The 13,435-nt window shown below is 33.5% G+C and overlaps 1 protein-coding gene across 2 annotated transcripts in view; it reads right to left on the bottom strand.

The window, feature by feature from the left end:
• Window positions 1–13,435, bottom strand: part of LOC106673104 (connector enhancer of kinase suppressor of ras 2) — a 28,996-nt gene that overhangs the window by 420 nt on the left and 15,141 nt on the right. Inside the window, exons 4-16 of one of the 2 annotated variants that reach the window (XM_014405073.2) lie at window positions 12,708–12,954; window positions 12,372–12,500; window positions 12,081–12,298; window positions 11,840–12,023; window positions 10,447–11,776; window positions 10,188–10,333; window positions 9,619–9,817; window positions 9,443–9,560; window positions 9,121–9,384; window positions 2,281–2,388; window positions 2,134–2,219; window positions 164–316; window positions 55–107 (exon numbers count right to left, since the gene is read on the bottom strand). In XM_014405073.2, coding sequence (XP_014260559.1) covers window positions 55–107; window positions 164–316; window positions 2,134–2,219; window positions 2,281–2,388; window positions 9,121–9,384; window positions 9,443–9,560; window positions 9,619–9,817; window positions 10,188–10,333; window positions 10,447–11,776; window positions 11,840–12,023; window positions 12,081–12,298; window positions 12,372–12,500; window positions 12,708–12,954 — 3,235 coding nt within the window. Of the gene's footprint in view, window positions 1–54; window positions 108–163; window positions 317–2,133; window positions 2,220–2,280; window positions 2,389–2,820; window positions 2,963–9,120; window positions 9,385–9,442; window positions 9,561–9,618; window positions 9,818–10,187; window positions 10,334–10,446; window positions 11,777–11,839; window positions 12,024–12,080; window positions 12,299–12,371; window positions 12,501–12,707; window positions 12,955–13,435 lie in introns of those variants that run through there. The other variant, XM_014405074.2, reaches the window with a different exon arrangement.

The following is a 13,435-nucleotide window of genomic DNA, read 5'->3' as shown; positions in this document are numbered from 1 at the left end:
CAAAAACAATCTCAATATCTAGCTGTAAAATATTTAATTCAAAAGTCAACTTACGGAAGATCGAAATTGTTGTAGTTGATTTCCGTCAACTTGGCTGCTGCTTGTACCTAGAAGAAAATCCATTAGAGAATATTCAATCACGTTTGTCAATGTCGGAACAAACCTTGATTTGACGGTTTTTTAATTTTAATTTTTTTCTTGGGATCATCTGTTCTGCGTAGTGAATCAATCCAAAGCGTTTCAGGTGGCCCGTTGCGATAATTATTAGCGTAGGCATTATTCAGTTGTGGTGGTATCCTGTTCCTCTCATCATATCCTTTAAAAAATTTAATTAAGTATATAAGAAGCGATATTCTATTAAAAAATACGATCCCATGATGCTTCCCAACCGTATGCCCAGCAGATTTAAAACTACTTATTTTAAATACTGTAAAAGGAGAGTGGGAAAACCGCAGTGCTCATAAAATAGAAATAACCCTCTAAACTGTGACAAGATAAAAGAATGTCAGAACCCGGTCCACGAAGAACGGGTCAAAAGGGAAATGGCCATATTGACAAGACTGCACATAAGTCATACAAAAATAATGCATGGGCACCTTCTAGCCGGAAAGTGGCAATGTAGGTGCCCTCCATGCAAGAACGATCGAGCACATTTTCAATTGTAGAAGACTTGATGTTTATAGGCAATATTTTGATAAATCATCTGACCTGTATGTAGTGTTGGAGTTGTTACCTCAGAGCTATAATTTTTTTTTTTTTAAATGTATACAGTGTTTGTGTTGTATCTGTGTTTATGTAAATCTATTATAATGAATCCAATTTATTAATGCGAAAAGGAGTAGTTTAACCTGGCCTTTGGAATATCATGTACTTTGGGGTGAGTGTGTGACGTAGGGAGAATAAAAGTAAGTTATTAGCAAGAATGGAGTGGGTTCTGCTCTGAGGAATATCAAGTCTTCTGGGGGAGTGAATATGGCCATACTTCTATGCTTGTACAGGGTGATTATGCATATGTGATATAGCGTGTCTCTTCTTTTTTGTTGGGCCCAATCCTGAATTCGGAAAACCGAAAACAAGGTCCCAGAGGTTTTTTACGATCGGACCTGACTACAATTATTTCATTTATTGATCAGGCACCTTTTATATTTCATTTGAACCAAAGTAAATACGACACCAAATGTTTGTTAAATTTGAATCTTTAATTACAATTTATTTTCACATAAAATGACAATATATTTTATTAATTATTATTTTTAATTTAAAGAATCCTTTTATCCTATAACAAACCTATCTCAAATCTACAAACCTTAATTTTAAAATGGAATTTGATTCTCGGGGACCGCGGTAGCCGAGTGGTTAGCATGAGAGACTCTCACGCCGCGGTCGTGGGTTCGATTCCCACCGTTGCCCCTGGCCCTTTTTTCCCAATAACCCCCGAAATTTGAACACACATATACGAATTTGTCACATGGCTAATATGCATAGTTCATAACGCCAAAAAAAAANAAAAAAAAAAAAAATTTGATTCTCGTTTTATAGTTCCATAAAGAAAAGAAATTATTATTATTATTATTAAAATTTGGACCACCAAATTAGAAAATACAATTAAAATATTAACATAACTTTTAAAATGAAATATTATTTCTTTTATTTTTCTTTATAAACATATATACCCTTTTAAAACTAAATTACAATTATTATTTTTTATTTTGACGTCAAAGTAATAAAAATTAACTCACTTGAATAGTGTGCACACCAAATTTTTCTTTTTACCAAAAATAGCTGTTTACCCACACAAGCCAGAAAGGGATCTCTTCTAGGACTTGAAAAAAATAGCCCTTTCTTGGCCCCTACTCCTTTCACTGTTTGAGTGTGTGGAGGGGCATGGCAGTTCATTTAAATCTGAATGTGACATATATACATGTATTGGGTTTATTCTGTAGGTCGTAACCTGAGGTACAAATGAAAGGCTAGCATTTTTGTATATCGACTTAATGTTCATATAAAACCAGAGAGTCAGTGATAGACTGGGATGCTCAAATGGCTGTACGTTGACCAAATTTGTCGGCCCCTAAACTTCCCACATTATTGCTATTATTCTATTAAAAAGAATCAAAATTGGTGAATTTTTACCTGGGATTGGATGGTTTAGAATAGGAGCTGAGATATGAGGTCGGCGAGATTCTTGCGAGTTCCTTCCATCCCTGAATATAACCCTCCTTCACAAAAATCATAAAGTTAAATATTTTATTGCCAAAGTCGTAAATAAAGAATACGCACCTTGGTACAGGAGGAGTGTTCTTCGCTGTGAGAGAAGCGAGCCTGTAATCCGCCATTTCTGGAGGTAGTTTTGAGTGCTCTTGATGTTCTCTACTCTGGCTGAGCCCACTGTCAACATCAGAAAACAAAATTAGGAATAAAACGCTTCGATAAAAAAAACAAAAACAAAAAACTACATAATGAATTAAGCAAAGAGAAATAATAGTAGTTGATAAATACATGAATAAGCCAATGTTAAGCAGGTGTGAGTTAATAAGTACTTTTGTATTAACATGGAAAGTAACCCAACACAATTTATAAATTTGCGTGTGCTGTGAAATTATTCATGTGCAAATTGTTTAAATTAAGCACTTAAACATAAAATCTGCAAGAAAGTCAGCGAGGATAAATTGTGCAGGGTACTTTTGTTGCAAAATGGTAAATTTTTTTTTGCATAAATATTTAAACAAAATGATTGATTATCAATCAAAAATATTCCATAACAGTTTCTATTTGCTTGTTTTATTTTTTTTTACAATTAATGTGAAATATTTACCTAAAGAAAAGAACCAAGCTTTTTCAATTTAGCAACTGGTTACATGCAACATGCAAAAGCCTGCTGCCTCAGAAGAGGAACACCTAGGTACAATCAATGTTTCATTCCTTTTCTGTCTTGTTATTCTATGTGACCGTTAAATTTTATCTGGAACATGCAAATAGTTATTCTAAATTTTGTATTTTTTCATGCAATTTTTCCCAGAATTATTAATAAACTAAAAAAAGAGTTTGATAGTTTTTTTTTTGATTAAATAAAATAAGTATATGTTTTTGTTTTGATAGTTGCAAGAAGTTTAGTCGGACAATAGACTAAAAAAAATTTCCTCAAGGATCCAATAGCCAAGAAAAAATTATGCAGTATGAAAGAACATTTGAGAAATGAAGTAACCAGTTTTAATGACAAAATTTACTTTGCAAAGTGTGGGTTGTTTTGTTGGACTTATAAAATAGAGCATCTTTCTGAGGATTAGGAATTTGGCAGTTTGGATGTGACGGATATTACAATGTTTGGCTGAACCCCACACTTCCAGTCTGTAAGTTCATATCGGCTTCATTATGGTATTGCAAAACAGCCTTTTGTTAGTAAGAGGTAAGTTAAAGTGTTTGTCAATAAGTCATGGGGTCATTGGCTGAAATGGTTCAGGCATTGACACGGCGATCATCACTGTAAGGTAAAGGTTTTGGGTTCGAATCTAGCGACCCTGCATTTGAACCCGACTTTACAATGGGCTTTTTTTCAAAAAAACACTGGCCCCTGAGGGTTGATATGACCTTTGCTGTTGCATGTCTATATCATGTCGTAACCATTTGATGATTAAGTCGTGGGGATTTCACATCAAGTGTTTGTAAATGTACGTCCAGGTTGTGCGGGTGGATTTTTCTGGTTGAATTTTATTCTCTTCTTTTCACTCCAAGACTCAAGTAGGGTGAGAAGTTGAAGTTTTTGAGTGAAAACGATTGGATCAGAGTTACTTGGAAGGATTGCTGTATCATCTGCAAAGATTAGTGTGGATTGAATGAGATGTGTACACCTGGTGCAGTGTTTGGGTCAGAGCTACATAATTAAGGTTTTTAGCTGAGATAAAAAAGTCAATGGCACGAGTGGGATTCGAACCCGTCATGTAGTCGAGAATCCAATCGGTTACACATTTGAAAAATGGCAAAAATGAGAAAAAATTCAAAAGGTGCGGTTGAGATGGGAAGTTGGTGTCCAAGTGGATCGAGGTCATGATAGCTCAAGTGGCAGAGCAGCGGCGTATCAAGCCGAAGATCGTGGGTTCGAATCCCGCTCGTGCCATTAACTTTTTTATCTCAACTAAAAACCTTAATTAATTGTAATATATTAATTGGTCAAACGGACCAAGAAATTAGTGAATTGTTCATAATATATAATGGAATATTATGGATTTTCCTTTGGGACATCTTTGATTAATTGATTACTTTCACGTCAAATAAATTTTAAAGAATAATGGAAAGCAATGATTTTGAGACTCCTACAAAAGGACCTGAACAAGACACTGATAGTAGGCCAAACGGACTTGATAAAATTAAGACTGCTACAATCAGAAGAATTTATTAATATTTTAAAATCCCAGGCTTGAGAAGTAATTTGAAATAGCCCAGAATTACCCCGTATTCCAAAAAAGCACCGAAACAAATTAGTTGATAATTTGGCCGACACAATACTTAAAAATATGATTAATAAAAATTTTAAATTCATTTCATCGAGGGTATCGGACGGTGAGGTTGTAGAAAAGACTGGACCGAGTGAAAAGATAGGCTTGACGAGGATAATAAAAAGGAAAATGAAAGTAAGATACAAAAAATCAAGGAACCGAATGCAAAAACATATGCCATGGTTGCAGCAGCACACAGTTCCGATTCAGAAGGAAGTAATAAAAAACAATTTGTTCCTAAATTTCAGTCGTCCGATTCTGAAAGTGATTGTCGAGAAACAAGATGGCAATCACGCCAACTCGAAGAAAAATTTATAAGGGCTTCTAACTCCATAAATCACTTTTAAACCGAATAAATAAATTGCCACATTTGGTTCTAAATGATCCCGATACAATATTTACATTTTTGTGTGCATTAAGACCTCTTCTTAATCATTATCGTTCTTTAACATCGGAAATCTTATTTGTTATTTCCGAACAAACAACAGGGTCAGTTAGTCATTTGCTTTACAATAAGGCTAATACAAAAAATATAAATTTTAAAATCTTAAGGGACTCTGTGTAAATTTCATATTTCTCCCCAACAAATTTTACAATTAAAAACCAAATATCTTTTGAGACCTCAGTCAAGTAAAGAAAGCCTAAGAGAATTTGTTGACCAGCAAATTGAATATTCAAAAATTTTTGGAGATATTTCTGAACAGGAAACCATTCAAATCATTCTCGAAAGAGTAAATCCACAGTTTTTAGGTCTAATTGGAACACGTGTTAAAATACAATCAATTGAAGAGCTTTATCGAGAAATATCTAAGATTGAATTAATTTTAACAAATAGAGCCCAAAAGTCAAGTAATTTTTTTCCAACGGACAGTTCAGATTTGGACTCAGAATTTTTGGAAATACGTAAAAGACCTCGAAAACAACGACATAAAAATATTATGAGTTTAGGCATCAAACCGGAAATTATTCCTGATTTTAAATATGAAAGGAAGTCACCCATAAACAATGAGTCGAGAGATAATTCCCCTATAAATCGTAATAGAAAGGGTTACTACTTTTACCGTGAATCTCCTCCATACCGAATGAATCAAAGAGAAAACAAGTGGAATTTTCAAAACCCTGAACATTTTAATTACCCTCCTAAAAATTTTCATTATTATTATTGGCATAAACCCACCAATTTTAGAAGATTTGAATATCAAAGTTATCAGAACCGGGAAAGAAATCAAAATTATAATGGGAATAGGAATGTAAAACAACAAAACTTCTCAAGGGAAAATCCGTATTGTAGACATCCTTTTAATAAGCCAAAACATTATTATTGTACGTGCAATCCAGAAAATGAAAACAAACCTAATCCTTTCTCAAACCTTTATTGTAAACAAAACACAAAAATAAGAGATGATCATGGACTAAATCCGAAAGAACGTATTAATGTAAACAAATTAAGAGCCAAGACAGTTCAGAGAGAGATTTCACCTATCGAACTTAAACAGGTATACAAGATGTGTGAAGATAATAGAAAAGAGCTTTTTAGGAAATTGGGCGAGATGGTGGATGCAATAGCTATACATGATGAAGAAAATCAATTTGATTACCTAATGGAACAACATTTCCAGACTCCAATAGGTCCCGAGGATAAAGTACCTTCCAGGATCAAAAAAAGAGAAAACAAAAACGAATATCAAGAAGAGGCCAGTGATCCTGAGTCATCTGAAGAAGTATCATCTCAAACATGTACAGACGGAGAAGAAAATTACTTTGAGGGTTTAGACTCGTATCAGCCTTCTACTTCGAAAGAGGGTAGAACAAATTTGGCCGAAGATCCTCACAGATTCGAAAAATCAGCCTTACTGATTGCAAACCATCCTCAAAATAGCCCCACATTGTGTTAAAGTTGAAGATGTTGCCTACAACAATGATTCCTATACGCTTACCCTTACGTTTCCAGCATAGATAGAAAACCCAGTGCAGGGACCTACCAGTGCGAAGAAGTATGATAGAGCTCAATGTTCTTCTACCTCTGCTAGTGACTCTGGATCAACTGAGGAAGAGCTATCTGACTATTATACCTCTTATACATTTTTGAAATTTAACTCAGGAACTTTTAAAATTACCCCTTTAGAGATTGGATTACCATCAGAATATATAGCATTTCTAAAGGAAGGAAAGACAGCACTTGACTTTATCAAAAAGAAATTACAAGAGAAGTATGGTTATAAATGGGTTTGCATAAATTTATACAAGTTCCAAAGTAAAGGAGTATAATCTTTATGATTCATTAATCTCCACACTACTAAAACTTTAAAGTGAATCAGAAACTCTAAACACTAGAATAATAAAAAAAAAAAAAAACAATTAAAAAAAAAATTAANAAAAAAAAAAAAAAAAAAAAAAAAAACAATTAAAAAAAAAACAAAAAAAAAACAGTTCATGAGGTCCTAGAGGAATGACGTCAAAATTAATAATGAATGATCGCATTTTGAACAATAAAATTGTACTTTTGTTTTATATACAACATAAAATAAATAAATGTTTACGAAATTCTTTAAAAAATTAATTAGTCAATCAAATGATTAAATACAATTAAAAATACTATCAAAATGTTAATGTTTGTACAGTGAAATTTGATTGCACAATAAATAACAATGACAGTTCAAATCATCCTCAGTTATCCATGTTTCTTTTACCTGCCTACACTTTACAATTCCTCACCTTCTTTTCCGGAACTCCTATCACAGAGTACTAATAACTTACATCTTGTGGAGCAATAATATAACAAATTTTAAAGCAGAGCGTGTACTCGATAAATAAAGAGCCATCCATAAACATGGCGGAATCGCAACGGGGAATAAGAACGTCTTCCAGTACCCAATTGGACAGCCTGGATGCAGCAGCTAGCAACAGGTTTTACCTACACGTCAATAAGGAGCCGAATGTGACGGACCAAAGTAACTTCCAGATTCCCCTAGGCTATGATAACACAGGAAGGATGGTAGTCAGCAATATGCTACAACTACTTGGAGCAGTAGCAACGTCAACAAGACCCCGAGCCAAGTCAACTCACCAAGTCAACCCGGAAAAGATGACACCACCTATGCAAAAGAACGTCAAGAGCTTCATCTCACACAACAAGAAGTACGAAGAACTCTACTATAAAAAAATTCAAAACATTGTATTTAAAATAATCAAATATTTTCATTTTATATAAAATATTGAACGAGGGGGTGTCCTCCCCTTTTTAACTAGTGGATATTTTGTCACACTGCGTGAGACAATCCCCTTAATATTGTTTTGCTTACTCTTTGGGATTTAACCCAGTGAGAGAAAGACCTCCGCCCGAGTAAGACGCCCCGTTTAATAATTGGTCCTGTGAGTAAAACAAAATACTATTCCTTCAACTGTCAAATTCAAATTTTAATTTCATACTTCTCTTAAGATTAAAAAAGAAAAAACCAGTGCGTTAAATTGCTACTTTTACATTTTATTTAATTTTGTTTTTTATCTTGTTCAAAAGTCTCACTTTTATTTTGTAATATTTAAACTATTAAATAATATTCTGAAGATATAAAATTTTAATTTTGTTTATTTCATCTCTTTAATTCTAACATTTCAAAATTTATCCATTATAACAAATAAAGGTCAATTTTATTGTTAAAAGTAAAATCAATAAAAAAAAGGTATCTGGCAAATTTCAAAAATTATAGTCAGACCGATCGAGGGATTTCCTCTGGGACCTAGACAAAGTTTAGGTTGGGCCTATCCCTTCCTTAAAAACAATTACTAGTTAATTGTGACAATATATATGTGTGTATGTGTGTGCGCGTGTGTGTGTGAAGTGTTAACGGTGTCTTTTATATTGACTGTTAGTTGTTCTACTGTGAAGTCAATGTCATCATGTGTTTATACATGAAAAATATATATCTTTATTTCACCAATATATAAATATATATATTTAGTAGTCATAATTGACTGTATTAATTATTTTAATTAATTATATTTTTTATCTAAGGTCTTGGTTGAGTTGACAAAGGTGGTGTTGGCACAACTCTAACTAAGAAGTTATGATATAACGGCTTATTGAGCTGAAGATCATGGGTTCGAATTCTGCTCGTGACACTAGCTTTTTCATCTGAACTAAGACCTTAGATAAAAACTATTATTAATTTAAATTATATAAACATTTAATTCATTCTTTGATTACACAATTCCAAATTTGGCATTTAAAACTAAATAATTTTTGAAAAGCTTAGTATTTTGTAAAAGTGATATTTCAAAATCTCCTTGTAGAAGATTAAACCTGCAAAATTAAAAATTCTTTATATTGTACAGAATAAAATCAGTATTGAAAAAAAAAGTTTTACATATTTACAATAATAATATTTTGAAAATGAAACTAAAATGAATTGAAGTAATGTTGAATGCAACTTCAAATAAACTGTAATATTATTATAAGTTTTAGCATAAATAGCAAATACTGTTAATTCCATCATTGCTTAAATATATTTAACAACACATTTTATATACACCTCAAATTTGGCTTTTATGTTCAAAAAATAAAATGAAACACAAAAATTAGATTTTCCGTCACCCATTTAACAAAGTTGGTAGAATATTCACAACATACCTATTATTGTTAAGATTGTTGCTATTTGTATTTGGAGACGGTGTCGTATTGTGCACTCTCCTGTAACTTCTGTATTGTGCAGTCGGGACCGGCATAGGGCCTGTGCCAAGAATCCTGAGGCATTTTCTATCCAGACTGCTTCCACCGCTGCTGCTGCTGCTGTTTGTCCGTCCTCCTAATTTTTTAAGCGATCCGAACATTTTCGAATCCTTGTGTTCTTTAGGCTCCTTCGAATCTTTGTGTTCTTTGCGCTCTTTGGACTCCCTGAACAATAAAATAAAACGTCAATATATAATTATGAGCATGTACTTGTTGTAGTTACATCGCTGCCGGCTGGACTTGAGGCCGAGGTGCTGGTGTGGGAGGTATCTGCGATTTTTTAATAAAATGTTGTACCGATTCTGTCTTTTCTTCACCTTCACTTTCGCTGTACAATATTTCTACAACCAACAATAATTGTTAGGAAATAATTAAAATTATTTTTTAACCAGCGTTTACCTTGTGTATTGGGATTTGGACTTAGCGTCGCTGTGGAAATCGCGTCCAACCAAACATTAAGTTCAAAGTTTGTATCCGCAGCGAAATAAAACATTGTTCCTGTGTGGTACACTTTAAATGCAAAAGGACGACTCTTGACCTCTTCCGCTGGTGATACAGTAAAACCAGGCAAACAGACCATTGTCTCGGCTTTGGTAACCTACAAATTTGCCTTCTGATAATTTTTTCCCAAAAAAGCACAAAGAAAATGACCTTTTATTTAAGGTTATTTTGGGTATGTAGATCACCCAGTCAATAATTTGAAAACTCCAAAAAGCCTAAATTACTGATTTATATAAGCTAAATTTTGTACATGTACATATTAATAGACGTGTACAGAACTGAACCTATCACTTAACTTTAAGTAAGTTTTTCTTTTACTTGAACCATTCGAGCTGCCGATTGATGGTTTCGACAATTTTTCCACGTTCCTCGTTATATTTTGTTTCAAGGAAAAATTCAGTGCTGAGTAATTAATTTATAAAAATTGTGTAATTATATTTTATTTATTATATAGTGTAGAAAATTACCTGTTTTGACTGAAATGTGTACAAAGTGTTTGAGTGGATCAAGCACCACCTTTTTACCCAAGTCCCAGAACCTTTTCTACACCTTTGTAAAAGCCAACCATCACATTCTACTGTTGGAAAGTCTTTTAAGCTTATATTTCTTCTTTCTATTACAAAAAAATAAAAAATAAAATAAAAACTAAATCGAATAAAAAATAAAAATAAATACAAAATATTTAAAAAAATATGGTTTTACAACAAATTTACTCTTAGTACTTACTTGCTAGTAGAGGGTTCTTCTTTCTTTGGGTTTTAGGCGAGGCTTTGCCCAATGAACGAGCTGCCATTATGGCACGATAGCAAGCGTTTGGTGGTTTGCTCAAACTTGGACGAGGCGGTGGTATCGGTGGGGAGGGGTTCAGCTTAATTCCAGCTTTCGGTAATGTCTGCCTCTCTTGGGACGAGTCAAAACTTTTACTGGCAGTGCTATGTTCTGAGTAATCACTCGAAGAGTAACTTTTGGTTGAAGCGCTGTCGTAATAATCTTTATAATTTGCTTTCATGTGCCTGTCTTGTAATGAATTGTACTTATTAATTTCCCTAGCGTTTTCATACTGGTCGTACAACGAGCTTACACTTTCCTTTTTCTGGCTTTGTCCCAACCTTTCTCGAGTATCATGAAATTTATTAAGGCTATCAGTACTATAGCTTTTATCTTGGTTCGCCATGTGAGACATGTGTTTAGGATGTACAAAGTCATACGAAATCGGCTCCCTCTTGCTGTACACAGGCGGAGGAATGGATTTTTGCGTTAAAGACGGAGGTTCAGACATACTAATTTGTTCTTTGTTATTTATAATATCCTCTGTGTTAACCCTGGAAATAGTTTTAGAAAGTTCTGAAATGTATTCCCTGTTGTGAATAGTATTATTCTGATGTGGTAATGAAGATGTTGTGTATAGTCCATAAACATTTTGCCTTTTTGTGTCCGTATGCGAAGGAAGTGAATTGCAATTACTTGGTTTATTCATATCCACTTTTGAAAAACACTGCTCATCGTAGAAAGGATGAACGAGTAAATGCCGATTGATGGTTTCGACGACTTTTCCATGTTCCTCGTTATATTGTGTTTCTTCGCAAGTCATTTCTTCCTTGATGGATTCAGAAGATTTATTTTTAAACTGGACGCTGAAACATTCATTAGAACAGTCGATGCTTAAAGGCCTTTCTTGTAATGATTCTCTTTGATCATCGGGCTTCAATTTTTCAGGAATAATAGTTTCTATTACTTCAGATTCTTCTTTTTTGTCCAATTTATCAGTTGGTTTATTAGTTTCATTGGTCGTTTTTCCATTAGACAATAGATCATTATTTATCCGTTGATTTTTTTTAAGAGGTAGAACTTTAGGCTTTTCCTGTTTCTGCTCTCTAGAGAACATTTCAATTTTTTGTTTTATTGTTAGTGTTTCTAAATTGGGTTCTGCTTCCATTGTCGAGGAAGACGTATTGGAATTTTTATCTACCGAAGACAAACGCTCTTCGAAGTCGACTACACTAGTTGAACTTTGCTTGCCACAACTTTCTTTTTCTAATTTCAAATCATGCCAAAGCTGGAAAATCAGTCATAAACAATATGTGATAATACTTAAATGAGAGAAAAAAATGCAAAATACCTCATGTATGTCAAATGGAGGCCTTTTACTCAAAGGACTGGCACCAGTGATGGTCGCTCTCCTGTGGACGGGTTTGCTAGGAACTACCAATTTGTGTTGTACTGTCGTCACTTCTTCATCAGAACTCATCGAGTCCCTAGATTCTCTCGGGCTCTCAATTTTACTTTTATCAGGAAGTTTTAACCTACAAAATGCAGATATACTTAAAAAAAAGCCAATTTTTACTTGATAATCACTATACCTTTGAATTGGTAATCTGAATTGTAAACGTGTTAATAGTTCAGGCCTTGGGACAAATCCGTGCGAATGCGTGGATCGTTTTTTACTCGGCAGCCTGTAAGGTTTCACGTAAATTTGACCGTATACTTTCGTATGCCTGGGACGTTTTTTTAATGTCATTAACACTTCAGTCGGCGACTCGGCAAACAAGTGCATTACTTGTTTTACATCCCAACCGACCTATAAAAAAGTGTTCTGTGTGAGCAAATTACACTAGCAAAATATATCTTAATTTTCTATTTTAAACGCTTACAACTGTTTGGTAATTTATTTGTATTATTTCATCACCAGGTTCTATTTTACCACATTGATGAGCTGCACTATTCAATTTTAAGTCACTAATTTGATGAATGCCTCTAAAGGAAGGAACAATGTAGAAACCCTGCAAAAATAACAAAATCTATGTTAAAGGACTTTAACAATGTGATGTTAGCTGAATGAGTGAACTGTGACAAATTCAATCACAAAAGTAGATAAAGGGTTGAGATAAGAAAAAGGAAGTGCTATGATTGTGTTGCTCGCTTAATTCAAAGAGAAATAACTTTGTTTATTCAATTATTCTAGATTCTTAAAAAAAAAAAAAAATTACTAAATCATCGGATGATCTCTTTTTAACGGTTGCAAGATCCAACGACGCAGGCTGTAATATCAGAGGATCAGTTATTTCTTGGATTATCGTATCGGCTAATTTTCCAAGTTGTGCTGACGCGTCCTTCATGTCAGAAACAGGTGCCTCGGCGAACCTGTCTCTTTGGCCGCATGTTGCCATTCTTAGAGCAAGTTTTAAAACTTCGCACCTTGTTGTGTTGTACTGTAACTGCCCTGAGAAACCAGGCCTGAAAAATAAACGTATGGTCAACTACAAGAAGTTTTTTTCGTATAAAACTTTTGACTATATTTTCTACAATTTTCTCTAGTGTGTTCACTAATGGTTATATAATTTATTAAAATATTGGTTCTGGAATATTCTTTTGCTTAATATTTTACAAGTTGTTTCCATTCAACTTTCTTCTAGGGGCTTGTAATGTTTTTTATTACGCTTAGTAAGTTCTAGTCTATCAATACATATACATTGCTTTGCCTTCAATAACTTTTGTTCTTTCCATTCATACTTTTAAAAAAATAAGTAAGTATTTTTTGTATTGGCTGTTTTTCACAAATCAAACAGTTCTGTGAGGCTCATAAGATTCTGTGATATAGATAGAATGACTGACTTTTATTTAGTCAGAAAATACAAAATGAAAAACAATTTATATAAAAATATTTGTGGGAAAAACACTAAATAAATTAAATCTAGAAGCCTACAGGTTAAGAAAA

This window comes from Cimex lectularius, unplaced genomic scaffold (genome assembly GCF_000648675.2).
Source record: "Cimex lectularius strain Harlan isolate CLEC.00 unplaced genomic scaffold, Clec_2.1 scaffold205, whole genome shotgun sequence".
NCBI classification, from domain to species: Eukaryota; Metazoa; Arthropoda; class Insecta; order Hemiptera; family Cimicidae; genus Cimex; species Cimex lectularius.
Note: the sequence above shows the minus strand (reverse complement) of the source record. Positions and strands in the feature narration are given on the sequence as shown.